This window comes from Amphiprion ocellaris, chromosome 21, assembly GCF_022539595.1.
Source record: "Amphiprion ocellaris isolate individual 3 ecotype Okinawa chromosome 21, ASM2253959v1, whole genome shotgun sequence".
Taxonomy (NCBI): domain Eukaryota; kingdom Metazoa; phylum Chordata; class Actinopteri; family Pomacentridae; genus Amphiprion; species Amphiprion ocellaris.
Window position 1 is genome coordinate 3278935 of NC_072786.1, and position 13648 is coordinate 3292582.

The 13648-nt window shown below is 41.4% G+C and overlaps 1 protein-coding gene across 4 annotated transcripts in view; it reads right to left on the reverse strand.

Annotated features, from left to right (window-relative positions):
* nup37 (nucleoporin 37) overlaps positions 1 to 13648 on the reverse strand; it is a 19785-nt gene continuing 6137 nt past the window's right edge. For all 4 annotated transcript variants that reach the window (XM_023296422.2, XM_023296421.3, XM_055006660.1 and 1 more), the window contains exons 4-10: positions 12119 to 12191; positions 11787 to 11881; positions 3493 to 3583; positions 1169 to 1344; positions 1040 to 1090; positions 299 to 392; positions 1 to 204 (exon numbers count right to left, since the gene is read on the reverse strand). In XM_023296422.2, coding sequence (XP_023152190.1) covers positions 91 to 204; positions 299 to 392; positions 1040 to 1090; positions 1169 to 1344; positions 3493 to 3583; positions 11787 to 11881; positions 12119 to 12191 — 694 coding nt within the window. In that variant the 3' untranslated portion in view covers positions 1 to 90. The remainder of the gene's footprint in view (positions 205 to 298; positions 393 to 1039; positions 1091 to 1168; positions 1345 to 3492; positions 3584 to 11786; positions 11882 to 12118; positions 12192 to 13648) is intronic.

The following is a 13648-nucleotide window of genomic DNA, read 5'->3' on the forward strand; positions in this document are numbered from 1 at the left end:
GCCAATACTAAGAAAAATATTTTATTGAACATCTACTAGGATAGAAACAAAGGACGAAGTTATCCACCGGGGAAAGTGCTGCACAGAAGTCTACATTTCAGTCATCCAAAAGCAAAGTTTCCTGTCACCTCCAACAGCACAGAGGGGCAGCGTCCGGTGCCAGCTGAGGCCCGATCCGACGGGGGCCGATCCGATCATCACCGGCTGTAATGACATGAGACGTACGTGACATGAGGCCAGAGTGGCAAAGGTTATTAAAGAGACACAATTAACTGGACTGTAAAAAGCACAGACTGACCTGTGGGTGGCCAAGATGGTGGATGAACAACTGACTACTGATCTTTCCTGGACATCCGGTGGTGGCGAAGAGGTTTTCATTGGCTCGAGACCATCTGAGGAGAGGAAGAGCATCCCTGAGTGTCGTCATGTGACAAAACTCAGAGTAGAAATACAGGGCATCCTCGATTTAGGTCGGAGTTCCGTTCCTACATATTGGTGTAAGTTGATATCCGCCTTAAGTCAGAACTTCGGAGAAAATGTAAACAAAGTTGTTACATGCATCATGATATTGATCAGTTCTTCATAAAAGTCATGAATACCAACGACTTTCATGCATGTGTGAGTCATTTTACAAGAACATAACAGAATATGTTCCACTGTTTTTACAACTTGATCTAATAATGCTGATGTTCGTCGGTGTTTCGCCCTGTTCTGAGCGTTTTATTAAATCTAATTTTACTTGCATGGCGTGTTGCCCTAAAGACAGAATTATCGACGTACTTTTATTTTGAAAAAGCCTTTACTTTGACGTTGTTCACAGTTGTCACTTCCTGTCCGCTATTTTGATATTTACCCTTACTAGAGTCTATTCTGAATGTGACAAAAACTCCTATCTTTCGCCTTTGCAGAGGTTTCAGGTAGTTGAAAATATGTGTGAAATCAGCTGACAAGAACCTGCTTCCATTATGAAATATTTCTATTTCTCTGTGAATGTTGGTAACAACCCAAAAGGATTAAGTGTACAACAGAATTTCCTTACTTGAACAGCCGAGCTTTATCTATGTGCGCCGGCCTTTTTTCTTGTGGGTAACTGCAAACAATGAAGACATAATTTAGACATGTTCCAAGTCAGTACATCAGGTAGCATCAGTGTCATGCATTCCCTCACCTGGAGCGTGTTATGTCCCAGATGAGCCAGTCATTACCCGCCACTGCGCCCACTTTGATGGTGTTGGTGAGACACCAGTCGGCCGAGATGAGCGTTCCACAGTCCAGCGACAGGATGGCCTGCTGGGTGACCAGGTCGTAGAAGCGAATCGTCCCCTTTTTCTCTGCCACCATTAACTGGAGAGGACAGACGGGTCACTTAATGCAAACATGTACTAGGACTGACGAGGCTGGACTGTGAATATATGACAGTACTTCTTCTTCTATGGTACCAATGTGGAAAAATGCTAACAACAACCTGTGCAACATTGATGTCAAGTAAAGCAACGGGTCATGAGTGAGTTGTGGACATACACTGCCTGACCCCTAAAAAAAGTCACCACCTGGATTTAACTAAGCAAATAGGTAAGATCCTTCCATTGGATAATTACTGCAGTGATGAATACATTGCAACAACTTATTTAACCCTAGCTGATGCAGTGAGAAGCTTCTCATTTCTTCAACAACCATGTTGGAAGACATATTCTGTGGTTGTAGAAAGGATGTTAATCTGTCTCAGAAGGGTCAAATTATTGGCCTGCATCAAGCAAAGAAAACAACTAAAGAGATGAAATTACTAAAATCAGGTTAAGAATCGTCCAACGCATAATTAAAACCTGAAGGATAGAGGAGAACCATCATCTAAGAGGAACAAACTCTTAGATGACCGTAGGAAATCAACAGTAGAACTCACGGCTATGTTTAACAGTGAAAGTAAGAGCATTTCCACACACACAATGCAAAGGGACCTCAAAGGATTGGGACTAAACAGCTGTGTCGCTTTAAGAAAACCACTAATCAGTGAGAATAAATAAGTCACATTCGGAGCAAAACGGGAAAACACCTGAAACTGATCGAAGCAGCTCAGAGACAGATGCTCAGATCTGTACACAGAATTCAAGCTGATAGTTGTTCCTGTATATTAACAACATGTCATCACAATGTTCAAATCCTGACTGTTTCTGTTCCTGAACTGTGACAGCTACTTGTGTCGTAGTAATGCTCCACATAAACCATTTATACATGCTAATTCTAGCTTATTTAGGCTATTGTAGCATAGGCTATCGTAGCGAGGGCTTTTTAAGTCAGCCAAGTGCTGGTTGATGTTACAACTACTTAGTCTGTCATAAGGTAACATTCTGAGCATAACTAAGCATGTTGTTTTGCAGCAGTTATTTCAAAGTTCCTCTTTGGTTGTTGATTACACAACTAAAAACTCATCTCTGTATATCAAAGTAACATATTTGGTAATTTTTCCATGAAAATAATCCTTTCCTGCCTTAAAATGGCAGATCTAACTCTAATGTTGCTTCTTTTAGACTATGCAGATCTTTCTTTATTCCAGTTTCCAGCTCATAAATCGTGTCATTTTAGCGTTTTTCGACTATTTTTTTTCAACCAGTTGGCAGATATTTTAAGGTGTACTATGGCTGCTCAATTATTTTTCATATAAAGTGATTTTAATGGAATATCACAATTTTAAGCTTAGATTTAGATTTTTTTCCAATAAAATTATTCATCACAGATTGCTATTTAACGGACTGTGATAAAGTTGAAAAATTCTCAGATTTTTCCTGTTTTTTTTTTTTTATTTCTTCAGAGATAAAGAATGTAATTTTGGTGATTTTCTTCCTTTTTTTCTTTTAAAGACAACATACCTTTCAAACCTGCTGGCATGTTTTAAGGTTCAGAGGATTAAAGTCATGCAATTACTGATGTCTTGGTGTTTTGTTGACAAAACGAGTCTTACTTTGGCAGGTCCGCTAACCTGGCATTGGTATTAGTGTTGGCATTAGCATCGCTCATGAAGTGTTTGTCTTGACCTGCAGTGTTTAGGTGGGTGTTGTGTGTCAAACAACCACATGAATGTCAGGACTCAAGGTTTCCCAGTAGAACATTGCTTTTTAACAAGATGATCGATGGGTGTATCAGCAGGCTTTTTGGAACAGCTATAAACATTGATCACTTCAGACGTGCCTGGACGTTGCACAAAGATATGTCACAGTAAACTCTGAATGCTGGACAGAATCTTTATTGGCTCATTTTGACCTCCCGCAGGAATATCAAATATGTCTGACGACAATCAGGACGACATCCTTCCCACAACAAAGAAGGTGGCATGGCTCCACAATGACCTTTGGCAGCTATGGCAAATTTAGATTTCACATTTCACCGAACTTCACACCTGATTATGTGACTGGAATGCCTTGGTACAGGTACAGTGGCTATATATAACTCAGGAGTTTGACCTCAGAAGAGCACGTATCTAAAACAACCCCCTCCTACCTTGAACACTTCCTCTGGATGCCAGCACACACTCATGCCAGGAGAGCGAAGTCTGAGAACAGTGCTTTCATTTCCATCCAGGTCCCAAACTCTGCAGACGTGAATTAAGAAAAACGATGAGGATTGACATGAACAATGAAACAGAGCAACAGAACTGTGTTTGATCTACTTTGTTTCGGTGTATTGGACCCAACATTGCATTTGTATTTTAAGCAACGTGATAATTAATAGCAGAACTGGACTTCTCATCAATTTGAATTAGTCATTTTACAGAATGATTCAGCGTGATGTGTGAACCGCTCCAAAAACTAAATCCACAACCTCTTAATTAACAACAAAGATGGGGGCTTTAGAACAAACTGCTAAAAATAACATCGGATTCTGAGTCACCCTTCAATTCTTACATAACATCTGACAGAAATCACCTCACAATGGTTTCCTTTTTCAGTCGCAAACACACAACGACACATAAAACTTCGACCCCAACAGAGAAAACCCAAGAAGGTTCATCATTCACATACGCAAAAATATTCTTCAAAAAGGGACTTAGTTGTTTCTCGGGATACTAATTCTGTAGCTCAGTGCAAGGGGGAAAGATGACGTGTTTTCATTCAAGTACTGCATCCAACTCCTGCTATTTGTGTGCAAGGGATGTGCAGCCTCTTCCTGCTTTTCCAGGGAAAAGATGTTCTTTTCTCAGATCCGGGCCTTCAGCTGCGAAGACAGACAGACTTATGCTGAATTCCACTTACAGGGAAAACGCCAGCGTCACATTACATTGAGCTATGATAGCACTGGCAGAGGGGGGGGCAGCAGCCTCGCCTGAGTCGGCGTTACGCTCCACTTGCATTACAGCAAATGTTTCGCTGTGGGCGGCCCGCTGCCATTCACTTTCTGTGGAGTACAGAAAGAAGCCGGAGAGAAGCTGAACTGCTCTATGCAAATGAAATGGAGGGTTGTTGAAACCGAGTGAGAATCAAAGCTCATGCGAGGGTTATGACCAGCGTTGATTAAAGTTAACGGTAGCTCCAGCAGCTAAATAAGACGTATGATTGCAAAAGCAGCTGAGAAACACCACGGATGTAATGAATCACTTGGATGGAGAGGGCTGCGGTTCTTGAGACCTGGATCTATGGTTAACCACATCTGAACGATCCCCGAACTAGAAGAAAAGGTGGGGATCGGGGCATAAGGGAGGCTTGCAAGTGTTTCTGGGAATATTAAACAAATGCTTGTGAAGCATGGGAAGGCGCTGACTGATGAGGTCATGCAGAAGACATCATGTAATAAAGCCCAAAAAGTACCTCCAAAGACCATCTAAATGTCAAGCGTGTTGTTGGAGAGATTGATGTCCTCAGCGGTGCGGTGTAGGGGAGGATATGCCCCGTCTCAGATGAAGACCTCAGAAAACACTCAACTTTTCCTGCCTCGTCTCCCCTGCAGCAGGATAGAGTCCTGTCAAAACTCTGGGCTTCTTTCCTTTGCCCATGTGCAGACTCAGCCAGAGCCTCCGTCGTGGAGCATGAGTGAGGCTGAGAAGGAAAAATTAAAAAAAGAAAAAACCCCAGACCACATCAGGAAAACAACGACTAAACCCTATTCTTTCAGACCACTAGCCAAGCAGAGCTCAATTGCACGCTACACCACCAACGGCCAAACTGTGGTCAACCACTCTGCCCTTCAAATGGAGAGCACCGGCTCCCCAAGAAAACATAACCTTTGCCGAATGAGGTGAAAGACATGACACACGAAAACACGCGTGACCGCCTCGGATAAAACACTGTGTAATTGCATAACACTACATCAAGCAATAACACTCTGCTTCCATGTACAACAGGGTTGAAAAGGACATCTGAAGTCCTGTATTGTGTTATCTAAGTGAGAAAACAGCGAGGCCAGAGTGTTACGGATTGTCAGTGTTTCCCATAAGTGGAGGAAACGGGAAATGCCGTCAGCACTGTGTGATCTGATTTATTGTAGAGAGCAGAGTAAATAATCGAAGGTGAGGGAGGGAGGGAGGGAGAGAACTGGAAGAGTCGAACAATATAATCCCATCCCAGCGCCTCTCAGGGTCATCCTGGTCGAGGTACACAAAGTCTGCATCAGGATCTATTCCAACAGCTCAGGATTGACCTTAGATTTAGAATATTGCCATTATCTTTAAAAAAGATCACACACTGCTCTTTTACTGTTGGGAGTTAATGATATTATTTGACCTCGGTGCAATAGAAGTCGTCCAACTGAAGAGGCCTCTTCAGTTCCTTTCGGATGAGAGGTGAAATGTCTTCAAGAACCAAAATGAGAAGTCCAGTTGCCTTCTACTAAAGTGCTTAGGATTATAATGACCTGATTACTAAGAATCTACACAGAAATAACATCATCACCAAATTCTGTGAAGCTGAAACCTTAAGCTAAAACTAATGGATGCATGGTATGAAACAGCTAGGTAAAAGTAAGGGATAAAGACCTAAAATGAAGACCTTAAAGTAGCAGATAAATGCTTGAAATATCTAAAATTTAAAAAGCAACAGCAAAAACAAGATCGCCTAAATCAAGTGATATGGCTAAAAATACAATGAGCCACCACAAAATGAAAACTACTACCAGGTGAAGCCCATAACATTGACTATCCTGTTATAGTTTCATCTGTAAAGTGGTTATATACAACAGTGAGTTCTTGAAGTTGATGTGTTGGAAACTGGAAAAAAAAACAAATAAGGATCTCAGAGAGTTTGGCAAGAGCACAAACATCTTCAAAACAGAGGTGTTGTGGGGAGTTCCTGGTACGCAGTGGTTCCCTAGATGTCCACCACTGAGAGCACTTAGAGTGGGTACTAGAGCATCAGAACTGGACTGTGTAGCAATGGGAGAACAAAGCTGGTATGATGGATCGTGTTGTCTTTTCCAGCACTTAGATAGCGGGGTGCATCATTTACCAGGGGAAAGGATAGAAGCTGGATGAACTATGGGAAGAAATACCTAATACCTAGTACCTAAATACTGTTACTGACCAAGTACACCCCTTCATGGCAGCAGTATTCCCTGGTGGCCTCTTTCAGCAGAATAATTCTCCCTGCCACAATATTGTTCAGGAATGGTTTGAGGAACTGTAAGCTAAGCAAAGCAAGTGAAGGAATTCAAGTATCTCGGGATCTTGTTCATGAGTGATGGGAAAATGGAGCATGAGATGGACAGGAGGATTGGTGCGGCAGCAGCAGTAATGCAGGCGTTGTATCGAACCGTCGTGGTGAAGACGGAAGCTCTCAATTTACCATCCATCTACGTTTCAACCCTCACCTATGGTCATGAGGTCTGGGTAGTGACCAAAAGAACAAGATCGCGGATACAAGCGTCCTAAACGATCTTCCTCCGTAGGGTGGCTGGGCTCAGCCTTAGAGATAGGGTGAGGAGCTCAGACATCCGGAAGGAGCTCGGAGTAGAGTCGCTACTCCTTTGCATCGAAAGGAGCCAGTTGAAATGGTTTGGACATCTGATTTGGATGCCTTTGTGGAGGCTTCCTTCGGAGGTTTTCCGAACATTTCTGCCTGGGAGGAGACCCCGGGGTAGACCAAGAACCCGCTGGAGGGATTATATATCTCATCTGGCCTGGGAACGCCTCGGGATCCCCCAGGAAGAGCTGGAAAGTGTTGCTGGGGGGATGGATGTCAGGAATAACCTGCTTCACCTGCTGCCTCCATGACCCAACCCCAGATAAGCAGAAGACAATGGATGAATGGATGGATGGATGGATGGATGGATGGATGGATGGATGGATGGTTTGAAGAACAATGTTGACTTGGCCTCTAAATTCCCCAGATCTCAAGCTGATGAAGCATCTGTGAGATGAGGTGAAAAAACAAGTCTGATCCATGGAGACCCCACCTCAGAAACTCCAGGAGTTAAAGGACCTACTGCTAGTAATTGTTGTCTGATATCAAAGGACACCTTCAGAGGTCTGTGGAGACCAGGCCTCGACCGTTCAGCGTTATTTTGGTGGACCTACACCGACACAATATGAAGCATGGCATTTTGGTGTTGTGGCCAATCAGTGTATGTATAAATAGCCAAAATAGCTGACTAAACATAACGGATAAATGATCAAAATAAGCTTAAAGCTACAATTTAGCTGAAAGTGAGATGAAGCAGCTTAAAGTTATGGACAAGTGGTTGAAATAGTAGCAATAGATAGTTCAAATGGATAAATCCTGGAAATCTTCTTCTCATCTACACTAGAAATGGCTAAAAGCAATCAATCAATGTTTCACATTGAGGGTAAGTGGTGGAAACATGTTTCCTCCGTATCAGTAAATGGCAGAAGAAATGCCAGCCTGAACCAAGCCAACCTGAACATGCACAAATTCAACAGTACGAAAAAATAATCCTACTTTACATAACCAACAGTGTCAAATAAGGTTTGGTTGATAATCCATTCGTGAGAACACATTCAGAACATGATGGTTAGAATTTACATAGAGTATTTGAACTAATCTGACAGGGCTGTAGGGGTACATGAGACCAAGAACGCCAGGAACCGCTCTGACGAAGACAGCGTGGACGAGATTTGTTTCCCTTACCAAACATAAGCGACTGAGAAACAAAGGGATTAACGCTGAGAACAGGCTTTGAAAATGCTTTAAACCATATATGTATATATATAAATGCAGCAGCAGGTGTGCATTGTCCTGAGTTCAGCGGCGAACTCAGTCAACCCCAAATCCTCTGAAGACGCTGCAGTGTGTCCTTATGATCTCTAGATGGCACATTTCCCTACAAACTCCACCCTGCTCCATCTACGCTGACACCGTGAGCTGTTTAGACTGCATGAAGCGAACTCCCCCGAGCGAGTGGAGTCCGGTTCCCCACCTAGATACTGAAGCATCAGGTTGCATACTGGCAACAGCAGAGATCCCAGAGCTGTGGGGGACAGTGATGACAAAACTAAGCAAACTTATAGTAGAGGTGCCGCTGCCAAAGCTAACAGAGTGACGGAGAGGTCATGAGCCCATACATGCAGACATGAACCTCCCTCCCTTTTTCTGCAGGACCACTTCCCTCCTCTCTTGTGTGGGCTGACTGGAAGGTCCTCTCCTGTTAACTTGATCTATCCCTTGTTCCGCCTCTGTCTTCCTCCTGCGTCCCATATTTTCTCAACATGACAGAATTTAAATCTTTCAGCAGATGGAGCGCACTCCTGTTTTCTCTGGCCGGTCAGCGGAGGGAGGGGAGGAGGAGAGTGGATGGGAGTGAAGAGGACTTGGTCTACTCGGACGATCATCATGCTGGTGGCTGTCAAAGGGGTTTTGTAATGACAAATTAATCATTTGTCAGCCCTAAGATGAATCTGATGTTTAACACGGCTCCATGGCTGTGAATGCTACTGTTGTTTATGATTATATTCCACATGGGCAAAGTTAGGCCAAAGAGATGTGAAGAGATTAGATTTTTTGAAGCTGATTTAGAATGTAAGATGAAACAAAATTAGACATCCTCTAGAGCAGGGGTGTCAAACATGCGGCTCTCGGGTCAAAACCGGCCCACCAGAGGGTCCAATCCGGCCCTGGAAGACAAATTACAGAGAAGACATTAACTGCAAAACTATAAATGTGAAATAATTTCGAGACCGTGACCAGTTGTTTTGGTCATAAAATAAACTACTAGACTGCTCATTGCTCTTTTGTAATTTTGGGTCTCATTTTTGTAATATTTTGTCTTGTTTTTGTTGTCTTTTTTTGTCTGACTTTTGTTATTTGTCACGTTTTGTAGATTTGTGTTTTCTTTTTGTCTCACTTGCGTTTTGGTCTATTTTTTGTCATTTTTTGACTTGTTTCTGTCCATTTGTTGTCGCTTTGTAAATTTTTTGTCTAATTTTTTGTCTCTTCTTCTGTTTTGTATCATGTCGTTTGTCTCATTTTTGCAATGTTTCGTCTTGTTTTTGTTGTTTTTTTTGTCGGACTTTTGTCATTTTGATCATAAAGCAAAACGCTATATCATTCAGTTCCAGATAGCTGTGACTAAATGTTTTGTGCCTTCGTAGATAAATTGTGATCTGGAAGTTGTAATGTGTAAATGATAAACTGAGGCATAATATTGTTAAAATTGAATTTATTTTTCCAAGAAATTGACGAAATATGAGGTTGTTCATAAGGTTTTGTAAAATAATAATTCATTAAATGTGAACATTTACAGAATGGACTTTTTTGCACTAAAACAAAGGAAAAATTTGGAGTTGTTGTTATTTATAGGTTATTATGTTAGGATTTTACTGGTGCAGCCCACTTGAGATCAAATTGGGCTGAATGTGGCCCCTAAATTGAAATGAGTTTGACACCCCTGCTTTAGGGAAACTGGATCTGCAAAAATTCATTGACCAATGATTCTGAATCAGAAAAATGAAATGCCCACTATTCGGATAAAGATTTTAGAGACTTTTTTAAGCAAATCCTTTATCCACCTGCTGGTTTCAGAGTATGCAAAATGTCAGCTGTTTTTGGTTTTTATGTCATTGTAAATAAATCTCTTTGGATTGTTGGTTGAACGGACAAAGCCATTTAAAGACTTCAACTTTAAAAGCTATTTTCTATCTCATATTTTTCTCTACTAACAATTAAATGATTGGCTATCCGGCAGATAAATCGATCACAAAAAATAGCAGCAGTTAGTTGCAGTCCTGATCTTCACCTGCCTGCAACTTTTGTTTAAATAAAGAAATATCAAAATTATTTTAAAGACCGTATAACTACTGCACATTAAATGTATTGTACAATAAAGGGGATTAAATACTCAAACACACATATGCTAAAGGTAATAAATAATGGATTGAGAAACAAATGAAGGGTTAAAGGTTGCAATTCTAAGCAGAAAGTAATGAATAAATGGTTTAAGTCAGAGGTGTAAAACTCATTTTAGTTCAGGTTCCACATTCAGTCCAATCTGATCCCAAGTGACCAGAAAATCACAGCATAATAACCTGTAAATAACCACAACTCCAAATGTTTCATTTGTTTTAGTGCAAAAAAAGTACATTCTGAAAATGTTCACATTTAAGGAATTATCTTTTTACAAAACATCATGAACAACCTGAAATTTGTTAAGAAAAATTAATTCAGTTTCAACAACATTATACCTCAGTTTATCATTTCCACATTACAACTTCCAGATCACAGAGTGTCTAGAAAGGAACAACATTTAGTCACAGCTATCTGGATATAGTATTTTACTTTATGATCAAAATGACAAAAGTCAGACAAAAAAAAAGACAAAAAACAAAAAAAAAAGACAAAGTATTACAAAAATGAGACACAAAAAGACAAAAGCGAGAAACAAAATGATAAAAAAATTAGATAAACAACACGAAACAAAACAAAAAAGGGACAAAAAAATTAGACAAAAAAGATATAAAGCGAATGAAAAAATGCACAAACGACACAAACAAGACAAAAAGTTACACAAATGACACGAGACAAAAAATGCCAAAAGCGAGAAAAAAATAGACAAAAAAACACAAGTGAGACAAAAGGGAAACAAAGCGACAAAAATGAGAAACAAAATGACAAAAACATTACAAAAATTGAAAAAAGTCAGACAAAAACAAAAACAAGACAAAATATTACAAAAAGGAGACACACAATGACACAAGAACAATGAGCAATCTAGTATTTTACTTTATGACCAAAACAACTTGACATGGTCTGGAAATTATTTTAAATGTATAGTTTTATTAATTTACAATCTGCAGTTAATGTCTTCTCTGGAATTTTTACACTTTGTAAAGTTGTCCCGCAGGCCAGATTGGACCCTCTGGAGGGCCGGTTTTGGCCCACGGGCCTCAAGTTTGACACCCCTGGCTTAAGTAAATAGCAAAAAGTATTTGTCTAAACAGCTGAAAAGCAACAAATCCTCATGTTGTACAGGTTCTGTCCCTGCTCTGACCCTGGCTACTGACACACTATTTCCCTCCTCTGGCCCTAATTGAAAAGGAAAATTTGGGGACCTTGTTACAGGTCCCCCTTGGAGAGGAAAATCTTTCTGAAGCTAATTGGATTTCCATATTTAACCAATTAGCTAGAAAAGCTACGAAGCGGCTCTGTGCTTACGCACGGCCACACTGGAGCATGTTGTGCTTAGCATCATGTTTCACTGTGGAAACACTGTCAGGACTTTCTGCACCATTAACAGAGAACAGAACCGAAAATCAGAAGCCGGGAACACACACGCGCACACACACACACACACACACACACACACACACACGCACACACGCACACACACACACACGGAAATAAAACGGTTTGGACCTGCAAGTGTGGTCATCACTGACGGAAGCAATTTGTTTCCCCTCCGTGGGCTCGAACACCAAATGGTTAATGTAGCTGGTGTGGCCCTCCATCACCTAGGCAACAGCATGGAAAAACAACACGTAAACACAAACAGAAAACACGCCATGGATCAACTGTCAATGAATGTTTTCTAGCAGACTTCGCTATGCAGGCTGCAGCTCTGCTTTGTGTGTGTGTGTGCGGCTACATTTCCTGTATCGCTAAGTACCAAATGTCAGCGCTAAGTAGAGAAAGTCTGATTCCAAATGACAAGCGCAGTTCTGGCCAATGTGCTCCAGATGTTGCACTACCTTGACTTCATGCCTATCCTGCAGATCAGAAGTCAGCAGGCGTAGCTTTCTGTCGGCTGCAGCGGTGCACAATCTGCAGGGAGAGAGGAAGAGGAAAAGAAAGAGGGGATATGAAAACAAACAAAGAGAGAACATCAAAACAGAGCGGGAGCGTATGGACCCAATGACAGACGACATCTCTTTCTACATACACGCCTGCGAACGCCTCGACTGACACCTCTGGATGGGAGCGTCGGTGTGTGTGGTAGAAACTTGGACAGCGATCAGTGGAAACGCTGCCAGGGAGATTCTAATTGCAAGCTAAGATAAACACGGAGAAAAACAAGATTCCTCACGCCATTTACGCATGTCTCGGTTCAAAAACCTGTGCAGAGCCAGGCAGAGGACTTTCCCTCTAATCAGTCCCAGTATATACCAGCGCCTGCAATTATTCACACAATTACACTAACTCACTTATGACAAGAAAAACACACACATATCACCAGAATAAACAGACAGCGGTTCACACATTTTCAGTCGCAGGCACAGATGGATTTGGCATGATGTCACTACAAACACCCTTAACGTGCTTCAGGGTTTTACTGCTACAGTAGATTAGATATTATTAGGATAGGCCCTCTAACCCTGTGAATTAATGTTTGTTGTAAAGCATGGAACAGGTCCTGGCTCCTTTTTTGTTTAATGTCAAACCAATTTCCAATATAAAAAGGGAAACTCCGCTGTACTTTAGCACCTGCACATTTTTGTTTTGTTGTTTTAAGGCACTCTTTTTTTGAACTCATCCTTTCTCACACCATCACTTCAACTGCACAAACAGAGTTATTACAAACCTTGAATGAAGCAGGAGAAGTTTCTTGAAAGAGGAAACATCTTTAAGCGTGGAACTTATTTACTTGCTTGAACATTTGAACTCTGAAACCTGGCAGATTATCTTTTACTCCCCCAAAAAAATCTCCCATTGCCAGATCCATTAGCTTTAAGCTTGCTGATTTGTAGAATATTTTAGTTTTCTGACTCACAAACTGCAATATTTAAAAGAGAGTTGAATGTCTGGATTTACAGCAGGCAGGCAGTTAGCTTACTTAGCATCAAGACTGGAAACAGGAGGAAACTGCAAGCCTGGCTCTCTATGAAGTTCAAAATCTGAATACAAACACCTTCAAAGCATCATCTACACCAACCGCACCTGACGTAAAAACACAACAAATTACAGTGATATCAAAAAACAAATAAAGTGTTCCGATGATTTAAAAGAAGACTAACATTACTAACGGATGTTGATTCTTTTGCTGCAGCCTGCGATCACATCTGGGGGCATACTCGGGTAAAATGCCCCGACCATGAACTGCAGCATCCCTGCTTTGAGTCTGGCTGACAGCTTTTGTTTCATGTCATCCCCGTCTCTCTCTCCCCTCATTTCCTCTCCTCTCTTTATTGTAAACTCTCAGCGTGTCGTCTGCCGTCTTTACTACGTGACAGCCGGGGCTGAGAAATGTGTGCTCGGTGGAGGTCTGTGGTTTCAATAGTCTC